The sequence below is a fragment of the Colletotrichum siamense genome, assembly GCF_013390195.1.
Source record: "Colletotrichum siamense strain Cg363 chromosome Unknown KSG_Cg363_contig05, whole genome shotgun sequence".
Lineage (NCBI taxonomy): Eukaryota > Fungi > Ascomycota > Sordariomycetes > Glomerellales > Glomerellaceae > Colletotrichum > Colletotrichum siamense.
The window spans coordinates 5,297,035-5,324,645 of record NW_023501018.1 but is presented as its reverse complement, the minus strand read 5'-3'; the positions used below and the strand labels follow the sequence as shown (position 1 = coordinate 5,324,645).

The 27,611-nt window shown below is 53.1% G+C and overlaps 5 protein-coding genes across 5 annotated transcripts; 2 read left to right on the top strand and 3 right to left on the bottom strand.

The window, feature by feature from the left end:
- Positions 1-170: 170 nt before the first annotated feature.
- roqT-5 (Efflux pump roqT) lies at positions 171-2,017 on the bottom strand (the record flags this gene model as incomplete). Its single annotated transcript, XM_036640844.1, has 3 exons — positions 171-1,330; positions 1,426-1,606; positions 1,658-2,017. The coding sequence occupies 3 exons, from the start codon at positions 2,015-2,017 to the stop codon at positions 171-173; spliced, it is 1,701 nt and encodes a 566-aa protein (XP_036495199.1).
- Positions 2,018-3,624: 1,607 nt separating this feature from the next.
- On the top strand, positions 3,625-10,940 carry atnA-4 (Nonribosomal peptide synthase atnA; the record flags this gene model as incomplete). Its single annotated transcript, XM_036640843.1, has 3 exons — positions 3,625-4,032; positions 4,157-10,763; positions 10,936-10,940. The coding sequence occupies 3 exons, from the start codon at positions 3,625-3,627 to the stop codon at positions 10,938-10,940; spliced, it is 7,020 nt and encodes a 2,339-aa protein (XP_036495198.1).
- Positions 10,941-12,617: 1,677 nt separating this feature from the next.
- CGCS363_v008993 (putative lactate 2-monooxygenase) lies at positions 12,618-14,034 on the bottom strand (the record flags this gene model as incomplete). Its single annotated transcript, XM_036640842.1, has 3 exons — positions 12,618-13,770; positions 13,821-13,872; positions 13,920-14,034. The coding sequence occupies 3 exons, from the start codon at positions 14,032-14,034 to the stop codon at positions 12,618-12,620; spliced, it is 1,320 nt and encodes a 439-aa protein (XP_036495205.1).
- Positions 14,035-14,641: 607 nt separating this feature from the next.
- Positions 14,642-17,143, bottom strand: AOX1-1 (Alcohol oxidase 1; the record flags this gene model as incomplete). The annotated part of the gene is made up of 10 exons (XM_036640841.1): positions 14,642-14,920; positions 14,973-15,465; positions 15,515-15,737; positions 15,788-16,071; positions 16,121-16,257; positions 16,315-16,441; positions 16,505-16,552; positions 16,613-16,731; positions 16,785-17,010; positions 17,067-17,143. 10 exons carry the CDS (start codon positions 17,141-17,143, stop codon positions 14,642-14,644), a joined length of 2,013 nt encoding a protein of 670 aa, XP_036495204.1.
- A 6,911-nt stretch (positions 17,144-24,054) lies between these two features.
- On the top strand, positions 24,055-26,120 carry gad8 (Serine/threonine-protein kinase gad8; the record flags this gene model as incomplete). The annotated part of the gene is made up of 3 exons (XM_036640840.1): positions 24,055-24,208; positions 24,288-25,849; positions 25,917-26,120. The coding sequence occupies 3 exons, from the start codon at positions 24,055-24,057 to the stop codon at positions 26,118-26,120; spliced, it is 1,920 nt and encodes a 639-aa protein (XP_036495203.1).
- Between the last annotated feature and the right edge of the window lie 1,491 nt (positions 26,121-27,611).

Below are 27,611 nucleotides of genomic sequence, written 5' to 3'. Positions count from 1 at the left end.
TTGATGTTGTGGCTGGCAAATCCACACTGCGGGCTCACCGCAAGCGAGTCCTCCAGGACCTCGGATGCGCTTCTTCCCTGCCCCGTGGCAATCCTCATCGCTTCTAAACCTGCGTCTTCATAATGCGAGAGATCCTGTGAGACATTGCTATGGAGAGAAATCTATCATGTTTAAGCCGGCAATTTCTCCCACTTCATGCCTAATACGCCAATGATGGAGATTACTGCCACTGCCATTGGTACACGAAAGGTTTCCTGAAGTGCCTTGTTGTACGCGTTGATGATCCTCGGAAGTAGATCTACCGAGATCATGTCCTTCAGATTGGTAGCTCCCATGTCAGCAATAGCTTGTCCGTCGAGTCCGCCCTGGCCGTGTAAATTCCGCTTCAAATTGTTGACAAAGACTGTATTTGCGACCGACATGAGAACTGCTGGACCGAGATTCTGAAAAAGAGTGACAGCGGCAGTCCCAGCCGGGATATCCGCGAGAACGAGAGTGGACTGCACTCCCATCATGGGTTGTTGGGTCCCTGCACCAATCCCGATGCCTGCGATGATAGGATAAATGATCCATTCGCTTGGCCCCGTGTCAACTTCGAACCTGGTCATAAGTCCAAGGCCGACTGAAGAGATGGCTGTAGAAAAGAGCATAAAGGGGTTATACCATCCCAAGAGGGTCACCAGGTATCCGGCAACCAACGCCGCCAGTACCTCTCCACCAACATAAGGCACAAGCTTGATGCCAGACTCTCTCGCCGAGTTGCCCTTGATCGCCTGAAACCAGATTGGCAGCCAAATATCTGCAGTATAGTAAGCTGCGTCGATACAGGCGGCATAAAGGCAAGCAAACGCAACGTTGCGCTGCTTCACAAGCCGAGGTGGTAAAGCGGCCTTGTCACCTTTCCAAATCTGTGAAGTGACAAAAGCGACCAGCATGACCGCAAATAACACGAGGAGTGCAATCATGGGACCGCTACTCCACGGATACTCCGACCCGCCCCACTGGAGTGCCAATAGAAGACAGACCATGCAGGCGAAGAAAATGGAGAGACCAATTATGTCGAATTCCTTGATTTTGGAAGACAACTTTCTGTTGCCGCCAGAGATAATCTGGGCCGGAGGTTTGAAAGAGAATTGAATCAGTCCCAGTGTTGCGATACCGACAGGAATGCTAATATAGAACGCCCACCGCCAGGACAAATGACTGTCTGTCAAGGCCCCTGAGATCAGAGGACCGATGATGCCGCCAACGCCTGAGAATGCGCCCAGGAACCCAGTGTACACTGCCCGTTGGCGGATTGGGACGGAATGTGCCAGAACAACCCAGGTACCTGTGATTTGACGATGATGGTTAGATGAGCCAACGACAAGAGTGGAACGAGAGAGAGAGAGATGAGATAAAACCAGAGAGAATGAAAGTTCGGACCTATGATGATGCCACTGCAGCCGATGCCGGTAATGGCACGACCGATGATGAAGGCAATAGAGTTGAGTGCGCTTCCGCAAACCGCTAGACCGACCTCTCGGAAGGCGATGGCCACCATGAATGTCAACTTCAAAGAGAACAGCTCGTAGCATTTACCGTAGACTAGTTGAAACGAACAAAGCTGTCGCAAGTCAGCCGTGATGAATGAGGCAACCTAAGACGCACCACTTACGCTCAACATGTACGCGGAACCGTACCATCCGACGTGCTGAAGTGAGTTGAATTGATTTGTGATTGCAGGAATGGCCGTTGCAATCAGAGTCATGTCCAAAAACACCAAGAATACAGCCATAGCGAGGCCCAGAATAATAAGGGCTAGTCGAATGCCTCTTGGGTACTCGATGGCCGAATCTTCCTGGTAGCCAGCTTCTTTGGCTTCCTTGACTTCGAGGGAAATGGGAAGCGCTGGGACTTTCGCGTCAGAGGACATGCTTGACCCCTTTCCCATGGAAAGCTTCTCCGAACAACTTGAAGACTGAACTGCATCTTTGGCGCTTGAAGTAATTGCTCTGGAGGACTCCGATGTCGCCATGATGAGATGCGTGTGAGACAAAGTTTTGAACGATGTGGACAAGAAATGAACTAACTATATGAGCACACTCTTTTCTTGAGTCTTGCAGGCCGAGAGGCCTGTATCAGTCAGATTCTTGGACTGATGCAGCAAGTTCTTTCGAGGTGTCTCAGAGATTCGTAAGCAACGTCAGCCAAGTTGTCAAGTGGTCAGAAATTAGGGGAGTAAAAAAGTTCCCGGTGAGTAGGTGGCCGGCAGCCCGGGCAAATTCAAGGTATTAGACACGAAATTCATCATTTACGTCCCTGTCATCTCAAACACTTACGCAAGAAGTTGTGGCCTTTTCAGTGCCTTGCGACACTAAGACTAATAGGTGATACTACCAAGATGAACGTAAGGGATCATACACAATCGACCCCATGACCGGTTGCAATCCCATTCGACAATTGCGAAGCCAGGGTCAGCGAGGCAGCTTTGCCCGAGGCAAATTCTCGGAACCAGCGTCTGATTCCAAATCCTATGTTGTACATATCACATTCAGAATGGCCGTGAATAGCCTTGTAGCTGTTTCAATGGCTGCCATTGGTTCGAGAAGTCGAAATCCTCAACTCTTGGCGACAATCCTTCCAGTCGTGGCTTGACCTAGCTTGCCGAATTTCAGCCTGCCATGCTAGGTCAAGCTCACACCCTGGGCCATACACTTCTGCAATAGGAAGCTGGGTGTTAGGTTCTAATCCCTTGAAATCATAAACGCGAAGCCACTAGCATGAATACGTTTTCGCGACTTCGCGTCATTGGTGAGATCGCATTGCGTTCTCGAAAAACATAGTACGTTTAGGGCTCATCACAGACAAGTGCGAATCCACAAGCACGATGCAGGCACACCTTATCTAAACAAGGATGAATGAAGTTTCTTGATTCAGGAGCAGGTAGAAGTGAATCGCACTTTTGACAGGATCACTAATGCTGGTCTGATGCAAGGATTATTGATGCCTTCGGCAACGATACGAAAACCTGACGATTGCAAATCAACATAGGCAAACCTTGAAGCACTTTAAGATGCAGGCAAGATGGGGCTCCATATGGTAAGACATGTCACACGAAAAGGCGTGACTGCAAGGAAGATGGGACTACTGACCATGCCCTCTTCATCGAAGGTAAGACGATTCGGTCCCCTTTGACGCTCACGATAGGTTCGCATGGTTTTGCTTTGCCCCTCGTCAGATCCTCAACGGACTTTTGTAATCCTCTGGCACAGCCATTCAGTAGGGGAGTCTCGACGAATTTGGCAATTCCAATCGCCACTTGCTTACATGTATGTGGAAGGCTTCGGTGAACTAGAAGGTGAAAACCTTTATAGGACTCTCAGGGTACTTCTTCAATCGGGTGCTCTTTGCAACATCTAGACTACTGGCTTGTATGGCGAGCACAAAGTACTCGAAAATGGCCCGGTGTCATCTACCGCCGGAAAGTACTTGAAGCTCGGAGATGCCCACATATCATCCCTTCTGTTTCTCGAGAAAGTCTACTTGAATGTCCGTGGGCCAAGTTGCCCGTGTCGATTGAACGGATCATCCTTTGTTTACTTTCATTTTCTACCGAGAAGAAATCATTACACAAGCACCATGATGGCCAGCTACGGTCGCGCTTCATACCCAGAAACGAAAACAGCCGAAACCCTGCTGTTCCGCTCCCACAGATTTGAGGCCCTTCAAGAGTACGCTCACTGTTCAGCTGCCTCTATAATTCAGCTTGCTTGTGTCGTAGCATTGAAGGCATACGCATCAGTTGAGTCCATCAACTTCTTAGGAGAGGATCAGGAGTGGTTACTTTGGAACACTCCCTTGTCCCCAAAGAGCCGCATCTTCGAACTTCTCTGCAAGCCAAAAGTTGCAAGTGCCGACTCTGTGACTATCTCGAAGGCCAATCTCACAGAGTATGCTCTCATTGTATCGTCCTTCCGTGATGGATGTCCCCTGAACATGGCACAAGAGGCCCTTCCGTCTCTACATGCTGTGAAAGCCGTACACCCGCAGGTTAGTCCAAGCCCTTTTAACTAACATGGTCTCTTGCGTTACCCATCCCCATCGCCATAATTTCCTCATGTATTTGGCGCTGTTTCTCATCATAGTGTGAAAACCTTAGCTGACATTTGTAAAGACAGTCATGGCCTTTACTGCGGGCCAAGATCCGCTCTCTCATAGTCTTCTTGTACGATGCGAATATTCAGAAACGACCCACTCAGACTGGCGTGCGAGAAAGATACTTTCAACATTTCGCAATGCACTCAAAAGCATCATCGCCCAGCCGAATGCCAATTTGTGTGATCTCAATCTCCTGGATGAAGGCGACCATCACCAATACGATGTCTGGAACCAGCTCGACTCGGATCATGAAAAAGTCTCTGTACAAGACATGATTGCAAGTCATGTTCGTGGGTCACCTCTGAACATAGCTGTTGATGCGTGGGATGGTACTCTGTCTTACGCAGAGTTAGACGAGAAGTCAAGCAATATCGCCAACGAGCTTGTCAGGCGAGGCGTCCGAGCCGAGTCCAAGGTTGCTCTATTATTCGAGAAGAGTGTATGGAATATTGTGGCAACGGTGGCTGTTCTCAAAGCCGGTGGTGCGTTTGTGCCCTTGGATCCATTCCAGCCGGACGGCCGAATCTCAAACCTCCTCGATAAGATTCAGCCAAAGACTGTGTTGAGCTCCAAGACATACACCGAGCGTTTACGTGCGCTATCGAGAAACATTCTGTGTGTTGAAGAGCAATCAACACAGCAGCTATCTGGCCTTGCAACTGCACCCTTTCCTTCACCAAGACCTTGGGATCTGGCTTACATCATGTTCACTTCCGGAAGCACCGGAGAACCAAAAGGGGTGATGGTTGACAATGCCGCCTGCTCTTCCAGTATCGCCGCCCACGGAAAAGCCACAGGATTCAACAGACAGACGAGGGTCATCCAATACGCTCGTCATACCTTCGACGCGTCTATCGCCGAAATCCTCACGACTCTCAGCTTCGGTGGTTGCATTGTTGTCCCGTCTGAAGACGAGAGATTGAACGACATCACCAGTGTCATGCAGCTAAAGAGGGTAAATTGGGCATTCTTTACGCCTTCTGTGATCCGACTTCTTGAACCGTCTGAGTTACCCGGACTGACAACCTTATTATTGGGCGGCGAAGCTGTCGGTCAAGATAATATCGAGAAATGGGGGCGCGGACGCAATCTCGTCAATGCATTTGGGCCTACTGAGAACACTGTCTTCTCGACTATGCACCTTGTTCGATCCGATGGGAACCCCGGAGTTATAGGACGTGGGGTTGGTACCTTTTGCTGGATCGTCGTACCAGACGACCCTGCTCGGTTGTCACCTCTTGGTGCCGTTGGAGAGCTGGTTCTTGAAGGTCCCCAGCTGGCGAGGGGCTACCTGAATTTTGAGGAGGGCGAAGGGCCTAACAATGCCTTCGTTCGTGATCCTCCTTGGCTCGCCAAACACAATCGACGAGGACGGCTTTATCGGACAGGGGACTTGTGCCGCTTTGACCAGAATGGTGTGATTCACTTTGAAGGCCGCAAAGACACTCAGCTCAAGATCTCTGGACAGCGGCTGGAAGCCTCCGAAGTCGAATATCATCTGCGCTCAGCGTTCAAGACTCAGAGTGTTGTTGTGGACGTCGTCACGAGGCCAACTTATGGATCGAAAAAGAACGCCAAAGTACTTGTGGCCTTCATTTGCCAACAAGGAAACGCCGGGAGTGACTCCGTCGATGGCAGATGCGTCATGCCCAGACAGATTCCAGCTCTTCAGAAGATGATACCGAAGGTTGAAGCTATGATTTCCAGTGTTCTTCCCTCCTGGATGTGTCCCTCCCTCTACATCCCTCTTTTTAGCCTGCCTCTCACCACCAATGGCAAGGTTGATCTCAAGCGTTTACGCCGGGAAGTTGACGACCTCCGTCCAGAGCAGTTCTATGGTTTCTCTGAGTCGGGCCTGGAGGATGACACTGAAGAAGCTGCGAACGAGAATACCGAGCTCCAAAACGTAATGCGCGGTCTTTGGGCCGGCGTTCTCGGAATCTCCGAGGGCATGCTATCGGCCAGCAGCAATTTCTTACGCCTCGGTGGAGATTCTATGGCCGTGATATCGCTAGTGTCGGCTGCGCGTAAAAGCGGTCTCGCGCTGGAATTCGCACAAGTCTTCAAGAATCCAATCTTGGGAGACCTCTGTCAGCTTCCCCTGCTCCAGTCCAAGAAGTCCATGATTACTACACGACCCATGGAACTTCTAGATGGGGAATCTGTGGCTCTTACAGAAATTGCCGAGGAGTGTTCCATCATTATAGAGGACATTGAAGACGCTTTTCCCTGCACACCCCTACAGGAGGGGCTCATGGCCATGTCTTCCACAACTGCCAATTCATTCCTGGTCCAGTATGTGCTTCAGCTTGGAGCAGATGTCGATGTCGCAAGCTTGAAAAACGCGTGGAATTTAGTTTCCAAAGCACACGGCATCCTACGCACTCGTCTGGTAGACACATCGACATCTGGCATCCAGCAAGTTGTCGTACACGAGGCCCTACGCTGGAATGAAAGCTCCAATCTTGATGAATATCTAGACTTTGACCTGAAAAAGGCGTCAACATTTGGGGTTCCGCTGAATCGATTCGGCATCATCTACGATACCAATGGTCTAGCATCGAGCATGGTCTGGACTGTGCATCACGCTATTGTCGATGGTCACTCTGTCGGACTCACCCTGCGAGCAGTGAGGGACGCCTTCAGAAATTCTTTTGAAGCTACGAAAGCTTCTTTCTCTTCTTTCATCAAATATTCCCAGACTTCAGCATCAGAATTGTCAGCCCAATACTGGAAGTCAGTCTTTGAGGGAGGAGATAATGAGCAATTCCCAAGGAAGCCGCCTTGCATTGTCTCTGCCAACGCGAATCCAGAGAAAGCATTTGTTCGTCTTAATATGGCTCTTCCCACATCCGGCTTAGATGTGACTGCGACAACTATCTTGCGTGCAGCCTGGGCACTTGTCATTAGCCGCTTCAGCGGGTCCAGCAATGCCGTCTTTGGGGTCACGTCATCGGGAAGGAATGCTTCATTTGATGGAATCGAGACCGTTATGGGTCCAGTCATTGCGACTGTTCCGTTGCGGGTTAAGTGTGATCGAAGTCGGACCGTGATCGATTTTCTCACCGGGCTTCAGACGGCCACTATCGACATGATCCCCTTCGAGCAGATGGGCATCCAGAACATATCTCGCATAGATGCCAATTGCAAGGCTGCCTGCGAGTTTCAGAGCATGATGATCATTCAGCCTGAAGTGGATATGGCCATGGATGGTGCTCCTTTCACTGCTTTTGAGCGACCACAAGACCTTGACAAATTCAACTCCCACGCCGTCATGGTTGAGTGCAGTCTCCAGGAGACTTCGGTTCACGTCAACTTCAACTATGACACCGAGTACCTTGACCATTCCCAAGCTTCCAGACTGGTGGACTATTTCGACACTGCACTGGGGTTCTTAGTCGCAAGTCAAACCACACGTCTCGAGACATTCTTTGCCCAACCTTCGGCCGAAGATATCAAGCAGATACAAGCTTGGAACCAAAAACGGCCCTGCACCACCGAAGCCTGCGTTCATCAATTGTTTGAGACTCAAGCCCAGATCCAACCAAATGCACAAGCAATCTTTTCTTGGGATGGGCATCTCAGCTTTTCGGAACTTGACAAGAAAGCTTCACAATTGGCTCGAGTTCTTGTGGATTTGGGTGTTGGCCCAGAGAGCAAAGTGGTGTACTGCTTCGAAAAGTCTCTCTACACTGTTGTGTCTATGCTGGCTATCCTGAAAGCTGGGGGCGCAATGGTTCCCCTCGACCCTGCCTACCCATTGGAGCGCAAATCTTTCATTGTCCAGAATGTTGCCGCAAAAGTTGTCGTGGTATCTTCCTCTCAAGCAGATTCATTCTCTGGATTAGATACTCCAGTAGTGACCGTGAATCGGGCTCTGTTTGAGAACATGGACAAGCTGCACGTTCAAGCCTTCTCGAGCGCAGAAGTCCAACCTCACCATGCTGCCACAGTTCTGTTCACATCTGGCAGTACGGGGTTGCCGAAAGGTGTTGTGCAAGAACATCGCACTCTTTGTTCCGCAGCAAATGCTCAGTCGGCAGGCATGCAAATGTTCAAGGGCTCGAGAATTCTCCAATTTTCAGCTCATGTTTTTGATGTCAGTGTCATTGAGATTGTCAACGCACTGGTCTTGGGAGCCTGTATCTGCATCCCATCTGATGAAGACAGGCTGAACAACCTTGCTGGATTTGTGACAGAATCCCAGGCAGACTGGGCCTTCTTCACGCCGTCCTTCGCACGCACCCTTGATCCTGGCGACCTGCCAAGCTTGAAGACAGTCTGCATGGGCGGCGAGGCCATGACCGTCGACAACATCGAGACCTGGGCTAGTCGCGTCCAACTTATCAACGCCTATGGGCCCTGCGAGGGTAGCGTATGTACTGTAACTCGAATGAGTAACATGGAGTTCCTTGTGGGTGACAGTATTGGCCATGGTCTAAATTGTCATGTCTGGATCGTGGATCCCGATACCCACGAAAGACTGCTTCCCATTGGAAGCATTGGTGAGATCCTGATCGATGGACCCAGTGTTGCTCGCGGATATCTAGGGGATCCGGAGAAAACTAGCAAGTCGTTCATCGCCGACCCATCGTGGACGAGTAATTTCAATTTTGGAGAAGAATCAAGGAGGATGTACAAGACTGGAGATCTTGGCAGATTCAACTCAGATGGGTCAGTTTCATACCTCGGACGCAAAGATACCCAGATCAAGCTTCGCGGTCAAAGAATTGAGCTGGGAGAGATCGAACATCGGCTCATCGACATCCTCCCAGCTGGCTCTCTTGTAGCCGTTGATGTCTTGTCTCTTTCGAGATCCTCCAGCAAGCATTTGGTTGCGTTTATTCAGCTTGGCGGTCTATTTGACAACTTCTCAGAGCGTAAGAACGCTGTTGATGATATGGCGAGCCAACTGAAGACGCAGCTGTTATCCGTTCTGCCTATCTACATGGTACCTACTCACTTTCAATGTCATGAGTCTCTGCCATTCGGTACGACTGGGAAGCTCGATCGGCGAAGACTCAAAGAATACGCCGCAAACTTGGATACTCCGCATGGTCTGGGTGTTGCTCCAAATGAGGGCGAATTCAGAGACTTCGATTTTGGAGGTAGCCTACTTCCTGATGAAGACATCGCCTTGTCTATCAGCAACAAGTTAGCTGAATTATTGTCGAGGAATGACCCAGAAAGAAAGCAGTTCTTGCGTGGGAGTAATTTCAACCCCTTCTACGCCGGTATGGACTCCGTCCAAGTCGTCTCACTTTCTACCTTTATTCGGAAGACCTATGGGACAAGTCTTCCGATCAAGAAGTACATGAACAGTGCAGCGACTATTCGGGATATTGCTCGGTGGATCGCTGAGGATCGCCAGGTTCCCAAACAGGACGACGGGCTCGAGCTTCTGGATGAGATCGAGAAGTATGACAAGTCGCTTCCAGCACTTCGGCCCCAAGACACAGCATGGAATGAGAATTTCAGCCCAAAAGCGATATTTTTGACAGGAGCAACTGGGTTCCTCGGAAATCAGCTTCTCTGCCAGCTCTTAGAGCGTCCAGGAGTGTCCAAGGTCGTCACTTTGGTGAGAGGTTCAACAGCTGCGCATGCTACCGAAAGACTTTTCTCGCTTGCGCGTGGCAGTAGCTGGTGGCGCGAGGCATATACTTGCCGCATCGAAGTTTGGCACGGTGATCTCTCTCTCCCACACCTTGGCCTAGAAGACACGCAATGGTCTCGACTGGACGGATCAGGTACTGAGGATGACTTGATCGACGCTGTGGTTCATAACGGTGCAGTTGTCAACTGGATGGCGGATTACCATGCCCTGGTACCTGCAAACACGCTATCCACCGTTCAACTCCTCACTGCCGTCGCGAGGGCGTGCGCCAGCCGACCGGTGCGCTTTACTTATGTCTCGGGAGGCCATCTCTCAACTTCCCCTGACAATGTTAACGAAGTTGCAGAGGAGCTAAAGTCGTACCCAGCATACAGCCAGACGAAGTTTGTCTCTGAGATTCTCGTGGCGCGTTTTGCTCAGCGTCTCGCTCGAGCCGGCCATGGGTCTCTTGTTTCCATTGTGAAGCCAGGTCTGATTATGGGTAATTCCTCTGATGGTATCTCCAATACAGACGACTTCCTCTGGCGTGTGACAGCCAGCGCCCTTGACATTGGTCTTCGTGTTGACGAGGAACCCGGCTCGTGGATAGCTGCGGCCGGTGTTGACCTGGTTGCGAAGATTATCCTGGACAGCTGTCTACTCCAACCCGCCGACTGTGGCGCCAGCGTCTCCAAAAAGATCTTGAGCGGCGTCAGTCTGGGCGACTACTGGAAAATCGTTACCGAAGAGACTGGACGTGTCACAGAACCGTCAGACGCAAAGAACTGGTTGGGCGCCCTACAGTGTGAGGTTGAGGGCAAGGGGCCGGGTCACAGAATGTGGCCGGTGATGCACTTCGTCGAGGATAAAGGAGGCATTCTTGGCCAGCCTTTAGGTGCAATGACGGCTGAAGATCAAGCCGAACATCAAGCTGTTGTTCGGAAAGCTTTGCGAAAGAGCTTGCAATATCTTGTGGCCATTGGGTACATGAGCATCAGCCGAACGAACAGCGAGAACGGCGACAATGCCAGTGAGTCCGGCCTTGTGGTTTCTGGGTCCCTAGTCTTTTCGCGGACTCCGACGACCCCGATCTGGAATCAGACGACTGATCCAAAGCGTCTTGGGTATGGAGATCACAGTGAACAAAAGTTGGAACTGCCGGTAACAGATGCGCCGCGGTCTCCGAGTCCCTTGTGCGACAGCATAAGGGGGAGATGAAGGGATTCTTGAAATCTGACGAAGGAAATAGGGAGGGAAAATCTGGCAAATTTGGACTCTTGGCTCTTGTATCGAATTTCTTTCTGACGTGTATGCACTTTCTTCACAGGGGTAATTGTATGTACTGGCCTGCAGATAATTGATTGACTGTTCTGTGAAGTCGCACCAATGAATCTCCCGCACCTCGTCTGAATCAGTGGCGCCCGCAATAGCCCGCGATCTGAGCGGGCATGTGTGCCAACAACCAAGTCATGACTTCGGCGAAGAAATCCTCACGAAGCAAGTTTAGTCGACTTATTGCTAGTTTCGGGGGAGCCTCCCCCACGCAAATGGTGACGTGGATATGCCCAGTCCTACAAAAACAAGCTCATAATCTATCAAACTTTCGATCGAAGTTCCTCTGTGTTCATAATGCTGAACTATGACAGGGATCCCATGAAAGTTTCGGTAACGAAAGATCTTCCGTCAAGCCGGCGAACAGAACTTCAATCCAAGACGTCGGCTCAATATCACCTCAGTTAGTAGCTCTCCTGCGGCTTAAGTCTTGGCATGTAAGCAAATGCCAGCTTTGGTCTATCCAAGATATCCGCTGCGAGTCCTGCTCATTTGAGACGTCATTTTATCGGTAGAGACTGATTACGATCCACTCGGAACATGAGACGGTGATAGAGTCGCCGAGTCATGATTTGGAGATCCTTTCCCACATGTTGGTCCCATAGTCGACTTGCCCCGTGGCCAGATGGGGTGGTATTGATCAGACAAACACCGGCACCACGGTCGCGGTTTCTGATGTTTGAGACGTCAGAGTCAAATGAAAAGGCGATCGCGGATGAACTGCTCAGCACGTTGTTAGCAAATTGATGGGCAGATTTTACATGAAACGGAGTGCGTCGACAGATTGGGCGAATATCAGACCAAATGTCCCCACAGAGCCGCCAAGACCGTACTTTATTCTTTACAATCTAATAGACTTTCGAACCTGATTACTAGGGCATAGCGTCGAGATGCAAATCCGCAAATCACTCTGACTCCTGACATGGTTTGCAAATATTCGGGTTTTCGTATGAGGAAATAGTCGGTACCGAAGTTATACGTATGCATGGCGAGGTCCAAGGCTTGGTGGCGAGACCAAGCTGGGCGGACTCACAGTTGAGAATATAAGAAGCTGTCTGAGATCGCACCACAGCAAGAAATCACCTCAACAACTCTCGGACAAACTACTTCAAACTTCTCTTGCAACTACCCCAAGAAAATCTCCTCGTTCATCTTACCACCGCAATCATGCAGCTCAGCTTCTTTGCCGTTCTCGCCGCTGTGTCACTCGCCATGGCCGCCCCCAACCCTGTTCCTCAGGCGTCTTGCAGTCTTGCCAAAGTTAATGAGTGCATTAAGCAGGTACGTGAACCACGATCTCGCTGATGGCATGGTTCAATTGCTAACGTTTTGCCTTGATAGTGCGGAACCAGACAATACGACTGCTTCGACGACACCTGCTATTGCGCTTAGGAGGCCAGGCGAGCCACCAATCCGTCATCTCTTTCGTGTAAAAGGCTTTGGATTTAAGTGTACATACTCCTTTACTACTGCGGCTAAAAGAAATGCTGCATATGAAGCGGCCAATCTTCTCTATTTCTTACATGTGATGCCCTCCCCTGACTTTGACAATTCACAACTTACTCTTCTCAGAGATGAGAGAGTAAGACTTGGGCAATGACTCCAACAGATCCTTATCAATCTCATCAACGCTCTTTACCCCAGCAACGTTCATCAAGATATCCAGATCAGCCAACAGCCCCCTTAGCACATGTCTCACCCCATGCTCTCCCATAATGCTCAGCCCCCAAATCCAGAGCCGTCCGATGAAGACGAACTTGGCTCCCAAAGCAAGTGCTTTGACAATGTCCGCCCCACCCCTCACTCCGCTATCAAACGTGACAACAATCCGATCACCCACCTTCTCCGCAATCTTCTCGAGCGCATCAAGACTGGCAATGGCGCCGTCAACCTGGCGTCCGGCATGGTTGCTCACGACAATGCCCTCGAATCCGAGATCAGCAGCCTTCTCCGCGTCGTCGACCCTCTGGATGCCCTTGATGAGGAACGGCTTGCCCCCGCTGATCTCCTGCCACTTCTCCCTGGCCCACACGGCCTTCTCCCAGCTCCATGCCCGACCGTGCCAGACATTGTCGATCCAGAACGCAGCGGCCTGCTCGGGTTGGGTCTTTGGATCAATACCCTTCTCGGCAAGTCGTTTCTGGAAGACAGGGTCTGCGAGGCCCAGGTCCGCGCCGATGCCGCGGTAGAAGGCATAGTTTGATGTGGCGACATCGTCATGCCGCCAGCCGAGCTGCCAGGTGTCCGTCGTGAGAATACAGGCTGTGAAGCCGCTCTCATGCGCTCTCTTCAGCAACGAAACTGTCAGCTCATCATCGTGTGGCATGTATAGCTGAAAGAACCGTGGCCCCTGTGGAATCTTTGACTTGTCCGCCGACTGTGCGTTGATCGCAGACTCGCGCCCTGCATCATTCGCCTGCGCGACTTCCTCGATGGTGCAGGATCCCGCCGTTGACAGGCTATACGGGATCCCCAGTTCGCCTGCAACTTTGGCAACGGGGACTTCGCCCTGGGGGTGGTAGATCTTGTTGATGCCTACGGGAGCGATTCCGAACGGGGCAGAGACCTCATGGCCAAATATCTTGGTGCGCGTGGAGCGCTCGTTGGTGTCGACCAGCTGACGAGGCACGATCTTGTGCCGGAAGAAGGCCTGGCGGTTTGCGAGATGGGTATGAGAGAGCCCTGCGTTTGATGAGGCATAGAACCTTGTGTTGTTAGATCATATCATTCAGCATAGGAAGGGAGTGAGATGTACCAGCCGTTCTGGGTCAACTTCTTCTGTGCAAGTTCTTCCAACTTGTCAGGATCTAGGCGATGTTAGCTTGTGTAATCAATCGCGCGTCTACAAACTTACGGGTATTGAAAAGAGGAACCTCGTCGTCGTTCAACTTCCAGAAGTTCTCGCGCTGGTACAATCCCCATGATGGCGTGTCGCGGTTCTTGATATGAGGAGAGTTGGGGTCCGACATGACGACGACTTTGATATTATCAAACTCGTACTTCGCGACTATTCGACTTTCGAAAGCTTGGGGAGTAACGACCCGCCTGTTTTAATACCGGCTTTAACATCGTAATATGAGAACAGTTCACCTCTCGAACCAGTGTCCGGCAATCATCAAGGTCAGGGGTCATGACGTAACCTGTAGCTCATGATCCGAACTACGCCATGGTTCCACAGAACCGGCCGTCTGTGCCGACATTTGGGATAAGCTTCGCGGCTCAACGGAACTTGCAATTCCAGAATCGTTCTAGAATTATTCTATTGTGTTTGGAGTACAAGTTCGGATCGGTCAAAGAGTAATGCACGCAATCCCGCCATCGATTGAGACAGCCCTAGGACGAAATAGGGTTCACACAGTAGCTGCAGATTCCTCATTCCCGTATGACAAATAGTCCGATCTGCGAATGGTTTCACTAATCATCGGCTTGTGATTATACTAGCATCATAATTCATTTGACAATAGGCTAACAGCAAGCAGCTCAACTAATACACTTGACAAGAGGCATTCTGATCTGCCAACATACATCCAAGTAAAGGAGGTAGTGACAGGAAGGAAAAGGTCATGCCGTCACAAATTAGAGGCGGGCGGTGGGTTGGATAAACTCTCCGGGCGCGTGGTAGTTGGGCACCCTCATCTCCAGGGCGGCGCCAGAGTAGCCAAGATCCTCGGCGACGAGCGTTGCAGCCTTCTCACCGATGAGCAGAGCGGTCGAGTAGGTGTTGCAGCCGACGTTGTCGGGGCAGATGGAAAGATCGGCGACCTTGAGGCCCTTGACGCCGTGAACGTTCAGGCGCTCGTCCAGAACACCGTGCTTGACGATGCTGTTGCCCTCTCTGGGGGCCATGGAACAGGTCTACATCCCACGTCAGCTTCCGTGAATCTGTGCGAAGAACCATTGTACTTACTCCGAGGCTGTGCCAGGTGGTCTCAACGTGGCGCTTCACCCATTCCTCGACAGCCTTGATGTCGTCATCGCTGTACTTCAAGTCGTCGCGAAGTTCAACGCGGTTGCTAGACACGGTCTTCTTGATTTCACTCTTCCGGTCTGCCTCATTGAGGGGCTGGGTCCAACTGCCGTGCTGGATACCCGCGGACAGGTTACCAGCAAGGGCGTACTGGTTGGTGGTTGGCAGGTCCAGATCCCTGGCGCGGGCAGAGGAGTCGTACGCGAAGAAGGGGTGCATGTTGGCGACCTCTCCAGCGTATGCGTCCATGCGGCGAGCAGTCTCACGAGACTTGATGTAACCCCAGACCATGGGAACCATGTCGCGCTCATCGTTCATGAAGCCGGCGTCGAAGTCGGGGGCGTCGTACGGGTTGGGCGAGGTGATATGGGTAGATCCACGAGAGAAGGGATACTCGAGGAAGTGGAACATGGTGAAGAACTTGCCAGGGGGCCTGTGGTCTTGTCAGTATGGGAAGTCTTTGGGCTGATTATGCAACTTACATGACCATGTGGTCACCGAACCAACCAGCAATGACCGAGTAGTGCATCACTGGCTTGTCAGGCTTGTTCTCAAAGTACGACTTCCAGCCATCCTTGAAGTGCGGGGTAGGCCATCTCTCGAACTCCTTCAGCTCCTCGGCAGTCGGCCGGATCTTGACGCCGGCGTCGATACCGTTGGTGGCGAGGGGGCCAGTTCCCTTGATGTTCCATTCATCGAAGACACCTGGCACGCGGTGAGTATACATGTGGGAAAAAGTGATTGACTTCACTTACGCTTCTGGACCTCAGGATCGCCACGAACAAAGTCGTCAAAACTCTCGACGCCAGGCTTTGCGCGGTAGACGGAGAATGTAAGGTAGTGGTCCTGGAAGTTCAGACCGACTCCGGGGAGGTCGACGATGGGCTCGACGCCAGCTGCGCGAAGCTTCTTAGGGTCGCCAACACCCGAGCGCTGGAGGATTAGCGGAGAGGACAACGTGCCACCCGACACGACGATCTGCTTGCGAGCTTTGAAGGTGCGTCCCTTGAGCTCATTAGGGTGAAGAGGCTTCGTCGGGCTAGTTTCTGTCAGTCTTGTTCGAGTGGCCTGAAGATTCTGTCACTCACATGGTCTTGACGCCGACGGCTCGGCCGTTCTCAATGATGACCTTGTCAACCTTAGTGTTGCAGGCAAGGTATAAGTTGGAGTGGACGGCACGGGTCGCATGAATGTACGCGTGGGCACTGTCGCTGCGGCGGCCCGTCTGTAGTATATTGAGTCAGTTGTTTGATCTGGAACGCGAGAACGGGAATAAGCTCACGTCTCGGTTAATCCACTTGAGCCAGTGCTCAGCTCCGTGACCCGTTGACAGATCCTGCAGATCATCGACGGTAGGGATGCCCTGCGATTCCGCAGCGCGGAGGAAGTCTTCCTTAATTGGGTAGGTGCTGCAAGCAATTGTAAGTTTTCGATGTATTTATAATTGAACCCTGCGGTTAGGCTGAACCTACTAATTGCCGAAGGAAACCTTGATTGGGCCCTCGAATCCGTGCAGATCTCTGTCACATGGTTAGTTGAACAGAGTTTGCGAGAGTCCAACCGATCACGCGTGCGCTTACCGGTTGTGAGAGGCTCGCTGATATGTCTCGTGCTTCTTCATAAGTGGAAGCAGCTCCTTCGTAGACCATCCCTTGGCCTGGAAGTCATCGTAGTCAGAAGCCGACGCTCGGGTGTACATCTGGTGGTCTTGTTAGTTGTGCCACCCCTGCACTGCACAGAGACTGCGTTTACCATAAAGTTGATCGAGGAACCTCCGCCCAAAATGTTGGCGCAGGGCACGATGGCGGATCGACCGGCCAGATGTTTCGAAGGTCGTGACTCATAAAACGTGGCAGTCTTGGAGTCCAACTTCATGTTCCGGGGGTAGATACCCGGGCGGAAGACCCATGGGTTGTTGAGATTATTCTCACCGCCCTCAATAAGGAGGACGGTGAGGTTATGGTCCAAGTTGGCCAACCTGTCTGTGTGTTAGTCTTCTTCTGGAAGCATTCTTTCTGGAGGGATGGGACTAACCGTCCAGCCACAACACATCCTGTGCTGCCACCACCACACACAATGATATCAAACTCGTCGGGAAGAGCGCCGCTCATGGTGACGTTGTCAACGACGGGGAATCAAAACAAAGTATTCAAATATCTGGCTTGAAGATGAGCAGCAATTGTCAAAGCGGCATGAACACCGTGTCAGGTCAACTGCAACACTGCTAATGCGCTCGCTGAGATGAAGTGTTCTAGACGAGTTCGATCCCGCCGGTCGGGACGGTCGTTAAATAGATGGGAGGACAGCTGCGCTTAAGGCCATCTCTGGAAGTCTTCCCCGCCGTTTGGTCTGGGCAGGATGGTTCTCGACCCCGACTTTACTCCAGACCCTCCAGGATCTCAGACCCAAGATCCGGCAGGGAGGGAGAAGATGAGGGGAAGCCATGGAGCATCCCTTCAGGATTCGCGAGGTTCTGGGGTCTGATTTGGTCCAAAGCATGCAGCGTCCGTGTCATCCGGTGTTGTTTGGTCGTGACCTATCATCGACGCGCGTCTGTGAAGTGTATCACCCAAAGCCAATGCATGGCAGCATGGCTGTGCCTCGATCAACACGCTTCCTAGCTTCCCCGCACGCCCTCGAAGCTGCAAGACGGGCAGCTTTCATGCGGCAAATTTACGCCGTTGGCACATATTGGACAGCAACGAGAATGAGGAGATCAAGAAGCCCACTGCCGGTTCTCCCAGCTTGCATGCTTCCGCAAGTCCGAGAGTGGCTTTGTCCGGTGCCACTCTAGCTAACACGCCCATTGCAATTGCACATTGCTGATGACGATCATATCGTAGACGTTTGCCTCGTAAGTAAGGCGGTCGCCAAGAACCTCACAACGCCCCCAATGTTTCCTGCTACATTGAGCCGCACGGAAAACCCTGCATCAAAAATGCGCCGTGTGCCGTTTTGGGAGCTCCAGCCTGTCTCAAGCCGCGAGCTTCACGCCCAAGGAGACTTAACGCAGAGGATAGCTCAGGGCCACTCCACATCGGAGCTCACTTCAGTTGCCCAATACCCGTTCTTTTGGTTGAGGTGCATACCCTTTCCCCTCACCGGCCTGGCGCCGGCCTCACACTGGACCCGACGTTGCCGCATGGACATTATCCGGGGATAGGTTGACTGCCGCCCCCCGCGTTCTGCACCCCGCAATTCAAAGTCCGGGGTAGGAATGGGGGCCGTCTAGCTCGTTGGTCTGCTCCTCCAACCCCCCAACCGCGTTTCTGCAAGCCAAGTCCCTACCCTCAGCTCGAGAATGAGGAGAAGGTAGGTTCAAGAACAGGAAAAGACGAGTCAGGAGATCCTGACGTCAAGCTCACTCACCGAAATATCCCCGAATCGTTGGTCGCAGAGTTGAAGTCTAAGCTTGCTGTGCCGAATCTTGGCTAGATCGTGGCTCTCCATTGGAGGCTTTTCGACACGCCCAGCCGCTTCTCCACCTCCCTCCAACGTTCCGGGCATTGTTTGTGTTCATGTCAGACAAGTTGAGGCAATCAAAATAGCTGCGCGCGCCGAAGTGTTGCAGGACAACGAATCGTTGCTGCAGCTATGTCGCCGACTTCCCATTATAATGCAGGAAGCTGCATGCAAACTCCACCACACTGCGTGGTGATGCCCCTCGAGGTTACCCACTGATGGTGGGGGGCTTTCCGCCATTCGGAGCACGTTCCCGGGAGAGCTTGTGACTGCTGAGCGTTTCGAACATCCAGCCAACGTAGCATCGATCCCCCGGGCATCCGTACATATTCTCTGCATCGTCCAAAGAGCCCCCAAACGGTGCTGAGCCCAGGCGTCTGGTCCCCTGCGTAGTGTTCCTCACTCGTTTCTCCAAATTCTTCAACCGAGAAGGGGTGTTCACGGCAAATGAAGCTTCCCATGGGCTGCTCCGTCCCAAAGCTTGGCCGAGGTTCGTGTCGTATTTGGCATACCAGAAGTTGAGACAACCCAATATCGGACCCGATCGATACCCTTTTCATGTCACGAGACCGTTTAAGGTTTCGCACAAACATCAGGCTCACGGAGAGAAGTACGACGGTGCTGATGAAGACCATGTACCGCAGCTAGTCGTTGTAACCCTCGTGAACGGTGGAGCATACGGCAATCCTCTCCTCCGGGGCAAAGGCTCGACGAATTGGACCAAGTTGGAAATGGCTTGCATTTCTGCGGGGGTAAGGTATGTCGGTAATGAGACAGCGAGGTGTGTCGTGGAGAGCAGCCTCTGTGTAAACGAATCAGTCCCAGTTCCAATGTGAGACGACATGTTCAACGAAGAAACAACACCTCCCACGGCCAAGCCAATGGTTACCCCCAATTTTTCAGGTCTGTGCCGTGGCGCCCAGCGAACTGGCCTTGATGATTCGCCATGAACTTGCATGACAGCTGCGAAGTGATGCATATCTAGGCCCGCCCAGTCAACGAGGAGACACACAAGAGATGTGTCACAAAGGCGGTATCAAAGCCAAATCCAACCGTTGCACCCGAAGCTCAGGAAGCGCCTTGTCATTGGACTCGTGGATGATGGTATTGCTGAGAAGTTACATGGCTGTGCCGAAGACAAAGATGCGGATTATCTGCTCGCCGTCCAGAGCGCCAGTGGCAGCTGTTGCAGAGGAAGATCTCTGGACGGCAAGTGAGGGGTCGAGTCCATCTAGGGCCTGGAAACCGTACAAAGGGCGATCAAGGCTTTCATCGAGGGAGAACCTATGCACGATTCCAAGAACATATGAGCTGTGCCCCCGCAGTGCAGCAAAATTGGAGAACAGGCTCACAATAGCTGGACATTGTGTCGATCGCACATCCGTCACAATGCAAATACGGGCTGCTGTGGGTACAGGGCCTCGCCGACGACGGGTTGGCATGCAGGGAGGGCCAAAACGAGGACGCCGTCGACCCCAGCCATAGAACTGTCCATCTGCCGCGCAACGGATATCTTGAGCCGGCCTCGAGTGACCAACAATAGCTTTGTTGTGAACTGGACGGGCCACGGAGGTCTTGGTCAGCTTGTCCCGCATGCTTGGCTGACGTGCCCCGCGTCCGGTGCTCGGAAACCCCATCGGCCTGCAGAGGGCACATCCGGCTGTGGCGGCTGATGCCATACTAGCTGAGCTGAGTTGCGGAAACTTTAGGACTGGTCATGGCATTGCGAAAATGTGATTAACATACCTGCGCAATCATAAATGCATTTCTAGCTTGCACGAGCGCAGTCGCTTCTGAGAGTTGGCCCCGAAACTGAATTACCCACGACAGGATGGAATAGAACCAGCTCAGCAACCTTTCCGCGTACCAACATAAGCAGAGTTACGCCTTACCACAGAGACCACGGGGCCTACGTTGAAGACCGAGATGCGTGCTGCCATTTGGAATATAGGATGGCAGCGCCACGTTTCTGACAATCAGACCGTGGACGAGAACAAGCTGCAATCCATATGCCAACCGGGACTTGTAGTCAACGTCGGAAAGTCGCGTGATGTGGTCAAAACTGGGCCACTCTGGGCGATGATGGCGAAGAAACTGGGGTTGGTGTAAGTCAGTGATGCACAGAGAACGCAGGAGTAGGTTGCTGCAAGTTGATGCCTCACCTGGAAGCAGCTCTGTAGATGTAGCAGAAGGACTATGTCCTCGTGAACATGTAAACTTCACCGTCCAACACTCGACATTCAACTCAGGACGGGCCTGAAGAACCGCAAAATGACGGAGGGCCGCCATGGTGTGATGAATAGGAAGCAACGCGCTCGTGTCGCTCCAAGGACGATATGATGAACTAGGTGATTTGGAGAGAGTGGGTGATGGTGCAGTATATCTGTAGCGGCCTCTGAAGCGGAATTTGGACGGCCTTTGCATCGGGCTTTGGATCATTTGATGTGGTATGATGGGTGCAGCCGAGGTCTCTGTCGACGCACCCATCGACGCATGAGCATGCTCCTTGACGTAGATCTGGGCATTTACTGCAACGACACATGTCTACTGAAAGTCAAAAGATTCTTGCGTCAAATGTGGTGTGCACCATCGTACGTTGGATGGCTGGCTGTAAGGGCGGAATAAGTAGGAGTGGACGAGAAGATGCCGTTAGGGATGGCTGCTTTTCCCGGGAAAGACTTGCCAGGCTCTTCTGCCGATTGCCTCTTCACCCAGGAGGAGCCGATTTTGGCTTGTATAGCAGTCGCAAAGCTTGCCAGCTTTCAATCCAGCCGCGAGGTTCATGTCTGGCTCACTTGAGGCTCAAAACCTGCGCAAGCTCCGGGTAAGTACGGGGAGCATGGTGGATTGCTTCCTTCCATCAGAGCCCAAGCTCTTCCCATTTCGGGATGCTGATGAGTTATGCAATCATTTGGTCACGTGTAATAGGATGAGTAAGAGCTCATGTCTTCCATCACGTGACCCGTCCGGTAGCCAGGTGCAGCTTGTCAAGGCCGGCTTCCTCTTCCCTCCTTCCCCGTGTTCTCAGACTTGCATTGCGAGCTGAGGGCAGGCAAGTCCGAGCATCCGCTCCCGTCCGCCCCGGTGCGGTGGGCTGAAGAAGCCAGAATTAGCGCTACCTACCTAGCAAAAGCAATGCCATGTTGTGCGAATACCGTGTCTTCGCAGCGGTGCATTGGATCGTGGTTGTGCATCTGCACGAAGAACAGCAGAACAAGAAGAAGACAGCCTGGATTGAGCGAATAGCAGGACAGAACGGCCTTCATGATCTGGGGTTTCACACAGTGAGATGTCGAGGGAGATCTCCCTGCTGTTTAATTTGATGTTCCTCAAACACAGTGCAGCTCCCTCACGATGGATGGGAACCCCTTGCTCACGTGCCGGCGCTGTAACGGATCGACGCAGGGCACCCGTCTCTTCGGTTCTCGTCGACTGCAGCAGTCTGCAGGAGGGCAGGCTTGTTGCATTATCTTGTCGGGTTGCTGCTACGGGGCTGCCGAGGGGACGGTCAGGGCTGTTTGACAATCAGCCGCCGGATTGACGAGGAAAAGGCTGAATTGGGTCAACGGCCGATGGGGCATTGGGCTGGATTTTGGGGTCTGCTGCTTGGTTCCAACGCTGTATCCCCAACTGATGGGTTTCGGCCGGTGGTCAGCATTACGAAGTGCTCACCCGGAAGCATGTAACTCGTTGCATGGTGTTTAGGGGAAGACAGGTTGCTGCTGCTGCGGTTGGCATCCCTATTCAGCATCAAATACAGAGTACCTACCTACGTAGGTATTGACAAAGACAAAGAGCAGCCTTGACATATCTCTCCCCTTGTCGACAAAACCCAACCCAACGCAAATGCCAATCTCGGGAGGACAGGCAGGCCTCCGATGATATTAACATGGACTTTGACATTTCAAGGTTACCTTTCAGCTGATGGGCTCTTGTAGCCCGAGCAACTGGGTGCCCTACTGCGTTAGGTTGCATGTACGATCCCCTAGTGCCTACGGATACCTTAAGGTAAAGCAGGCAGGCCGTCCATCGCTAAAGGTGCGGGTGCTGCTCCCCCCCTAAATTGGCGCTGCTGCTGAGGCAGGGAAAAGGGCGAGGCAATTTTGGCAGCAAATGAGGGGTTCTGGGGTGCTTGGCCGAGTTGGCTTCCTTGCTTTCATAAGCAGCCTGTCGAAGTCTGGATGGATCTCTTCGCACTGTCCTTGTCTCGTACCTGCGCCAGGTCGTGTCCACCGCCCCTCTCTCCTTTTTGCCCCCCGAGGCCACACTGCCATGCACATACGAAGTTGTAAGCTCCCTAAACACTGTGCCCTATGTGTGCGACGGCTGGCTGTGTCTCGTCAGCTGGGTCTTCGGGCGCAACTGGGGTACTTTGTGTCGCTCTGCCCGTACAGTGCGGGTGTCAGAAACCGGGCGACCCCAGGCGCAGCAGTCTTGCAGGCGGCAGGACTCGATGGAGTGATGGAGCGAGTGCCTTGGGTGATTTCATCATTGCCCCTTCTCCCCCTTACGATGCCAGCAACCTCAGAGCTGGCCCGGTGGCAGAGACTGGTGAGAGGGATATGGATATGGATACAGATGCACCGCCTCTCGGCTCCCGCCTGTCGCTTACCTAGGTTATCCAGTTCGACCTGCATTGCTGCTAACAACACTACCGTAGCCCAGACAGTGAAGAAAGTTAAGGTGAGGTAGGTAGGTATCCAACGCGAGGTAAAGGTACTTAGACTCAGGTATTTGGGTTGGTCGCAAGGAGGGAACTACCGCTGGACTGAGCCACCTGTCTCGTAAACTGCTGGGTTTCTTTCACGCTTTTCGAACGGTCAACTGTGCTATTCGTAAGTACAGGCCGCCCGCGCGGATCAGGTCAAGATCCTCAACCCCTGAATCCCGTCGTCGCCCCTTCCCCCCCTCCCCTTCCCCTTCCCCTTCCAACGTAACAAGGAAAGGAGGTCAGTCAGGTCCAGTCAGCCAGCACTCTCACTCGCCCAACCTCTCAGAGCCAATTCTGAATCCCTTCACTGGCCTTCCTTTGCTTTTTGCTGCTCTCCTCCAATTACCCCCCTCTCTCGTTCTCTATCTCTCTGTCGCCTCCGACAGACTGCCCAGTGCTTTCTGCTGCCGTGGCCTGTGTAACCCGTACATTGCCGTGCTTTTATCGATAGCCAAGCAGAAAACAGGCCGGCACCAGTCTGTCTCACCACACACGTCCCCCCCAGTCCGTCCACCAACTCAGCCCAAGACCCAAGGAGAGGGGGCGTCTTTTGCGGGGTTCTTGCACCGAACGAGCGAACGAGCGTCTCCATACGCAACCTCGAACCTCCACCAACAAATCAAGACCCTAGCAACTCCTTCTCTTGCATTATCTACCTCACCTCACCTCACCTCATCTGTCCTATCCTACGCCAAACCCATCATTCATCCGTTTCGCCTGGAGAGAGAGGGAACAAAAAAAAAAAACGAAAGGGAAAAAATATCGCCATCCACCCGCCCTCCTTGATCCTCTCGACTCCCCGACCATCGCCGATTCGCTCGCCGCGCATTCGGCCATCCCTCCTCCAAAATGTCGTGGAAGCTCACGAAGAAGCTCAAGGAGACCCATCTGGGCCCTTTGGCCAACACCTTCTCCCGCTCCCCTTCCACATCTACCATCACCGACAACAGCGAAAAGGCCCAGCCTGGCGCCGCCGCTCCCCCCTCGAATGAAGGAACCATCGGTACGCCCACTCGTCCATTGTGACAAGCCCCTTTCAGCGTCGCCCAAAGGCGCAGTCCGCTCCATACTGACCGCTGCAGCTGCCTCCGAGGCAATGGCGCAAGCACCCGTCGTCAACCCTCCGAAGCCCGGTATTCTCGTCGTCACCCTGCACGAGGGCCAGGGTTTCTCTCTCCCCGAACAACACAGACAAGCCTTCGCTTCTTCACACCAAGGCTCCGTATCCTCCGGCGGTGCCCTCAGCGTCGCTGGCTCCGTCCGCCCGTCTTCCTCCCAGCGAGTCGCCGGCTCCTTCATCAACGGCTCCGGCCGCCCACAAACATCTGGCGGTGGCTTTAACGGCATTCCCACCAACCATGGCAGAATTTCCGGCAAGTACATGCCTTATGCCCTGCTGGATTTCGATAAAATGCAGGTCTTCGTCAACTCTGTCGAGGGCACGCCGGAGAGCCCCCTGTGGGCTGGAGGAAACACCCAGTACAAATTCGATGTGTCCCGTGTGACCGAGCTCGTCATTCATCTGTACATGCGCAACCCGATGGCTCCCCCCGGAGCCGGTCGTAGTCAGGACATCTTCCTCGGTGTCGTTCGCATCAACCCCCGCTTCGAGGAGAAGCACACCTTTGCCGAGGACCCCAAGGCGAGCAAGAAGGACCGCGAGAAGGCCGCCGCCGACTTTGCCACCCGCGAGCGTGCTCTTGGCCACACCGGCGTTGAGTGGGTAGATGTGCAATACGGCACCGGAAAGCTCAAGATTGGTGTCGAGTACGTGGAGAACCGCGCAGGCAAGCTCAAGATTGAGGACTTTGAGCTGCTCAAGGTGGTAGGCAAGGGCAGTTTCGGCAAGGTCATGCAAGTGCGCAAGAAGGACACAAACCGTATCTACGCCCTCAAGACGATCCGTAAGGCACACATCATCTCGCGTTCTGAAGTCGCCCACACCCTGGCCGAGCGATCAGTGCTGGCGCAGATTAACAACCCCTTCATCGTTCCCCTCAAGTTCACCTTCCAGTCTCCCGAGAAGCTCTACTTCGTCTTGGCCTTTGTCAACGGAGGTGAGCTGTTCCACCACCTGCAAAAGGAGCAAAGGTTCGACGTCAACCGCTCGCGGTTCTACACGGCCGAGCTTCTGTGCGCTCTCGAGTGTCTCCACGGCTTCAACGTCATCTACCGTGATCTGAAGCCCGAGAACATTCTGCTCGACTACCAAGGCCACATCGCCCTGTGCGACTTCGGTCTCTGCAAGTTGGACATGAAGGACGAGGACCGCACCAACACCTTCTGTGGTACTCCCGAGTACCTGGCGCCCGAGCTGCTTATGGGACAGGGCTACAACAAGACGGTGGATTGGTGGACGCTCGGAGTCCTCTTGTACGAGATGCTTACGGGACTACCGCCCTTCTACGACGAGAACACGAACGAGATGTACCGCAAGATTCTCTCGGAACCCCTCCACTTCCCCGGCCACGACGTGGTACCGCCGGCCGCCAAGGACCTTCTGACCAAGCTGCTCAACCGTGACCCTAAGGAGCGTCTCGGTGCCAACGGCTCGGCCGAGATCAAGGCGCACCCCTTCTTCCACGCCATCGACTGGCGAAAGCTTCTGCAGCGCAAGTATGAGCCGGCGTTCAAGCCCAACGTGGTAAGTGGCCTCACCGTGACTGGCATCAGCAGTGGCAAGCATGACTAACGTGGACTGTTTTTTCCAGGTGGACGCCCTCGACACGGCCAACTTTGATCCCGAATTCACGTCAGAAGCGCCGCAGGACTCGTACGTTGAGGGACCGATGCTCTCGCAGACGATGCAGAACCAGTTCCAGGGCTTCAGCTACAACCGACCGATTGCAGGACTGGGCGATGCGGGTGGCAGTGTCAAGGACCCGTCATTTGTGGGCAGCATCCAGGACCGATAAGCGCCTTGTCTTCTTTTGGTTTTCGCAAGCAAGCAAGCAGGCAGGCAGGCAGGGAAGGAAAGAAAGGGTCGACTAGAAAGCATTGAAGTGGTGTGGACTTGGTGATTCAGTTTACGGGTTACCTCAGCTTACGGCAAAGCGATTCGACACGACGACTCGACTCGCGCGCGCAACAGCTTGCGTCTTCGTCTTTGTACGGCGTTCTGGAACGGGCATGATGAAGCCTAGGGGAAAACGGAATGTAGATAGGCACATATCATTGAGCAGACAGACACAAAATCGCTCAGCATCGTTCACGGCAGATGTGGTGTGTGATGTGGAGTGGCGGCGGTGGCGGCGGTGGTGGTGGTGCTTCAACCACGTATTGTGACTGACTATGATGTTGTTAAGCCGTGATGTTGAGGAGGTTCCTGTGGGAGGGAATACGGGTGTGTGGGATGGCATTGAGGCGGATTCGGGCCGGGACGTGTATCTGACGTCGGACGTCGGATCTGCCGGGGCGGGTTGAAGCGGGATTTAGTAAGCTCAGGTGTTCCACCGCGTCTTAACATTCGGTGTATGCCTCCATTTTGATCCGGTGTCGGATTCACGATGCTCGGCAAGTAATCCGCTCGGAGGGTTGATAGTGAGACCGAGAGAGTGCCTGTCTACTGGGTCTGTTTATGTATGCGAGAAGAAGGCCAAAGAAAGTTTGCGAATGAGGGATTTGAATTCCCTGATGGCCGGTAGAGCATTGTACCGACGACAGAAAGTCACGATGGCGGCGCGGAGAGAGGGGCGGTTTCTGAAAAATTCGAGATGTCCTCGCGATGCGTGGGCCGTGGGGGTCGGGGTTGGGGGGATGGATCATGGTCGGGAAAGCTTCATCAGCAATTCAGCACCGATCCGACGGGCAGGCCCGCTTCGTCGGATATAGCAGAGGCGGCTGGGGACGTCAATTGGTACGGCTGACGGAGGAGGGGACATGGCGATAGGCGATTAGCATTGAGTGAAGCAGGCGAGAAACAGAGTGCGTGTGACAAGCGCATCCATGCGAGACGGCGAAGACGGGGGGGTTGCAAAGTCACAAAGTGGCACCTTTACGGCGATTTGGGACTTTTTTGGAGTGGGCGGGAGAAATCACTACTGCCACGAGGACTGGAGACTGGAGGTGAGGACGACGGAGCGGGGCCGCGGAGGAGAGAAGGAGGCAGATGTCATCGTGACCGGCTTGGATTGTTGCGGTGATGCCAATTCAGTGAGGTGAATTGGTACACTCGGGTCGGTGCCATGGCGGGCCTTTCTGGTCGCGAGGTGCGAGGTTCGTTAGGTAAGCTTTTTCTTTTCCCTCTACTGCTCGGCGGAGCTGACCCGGCGACGGCGGGAGACGAGAATGACGGAGAAACAGGTTGAGAAAGCAGGAGCTCCATCGTCTCTCGTCGGATATGCTCCAGCTACCTACCTTAAGGTACCTAGCCAGCCATCCAGCGAGGCCCTTCTAAAGCTGGCCTG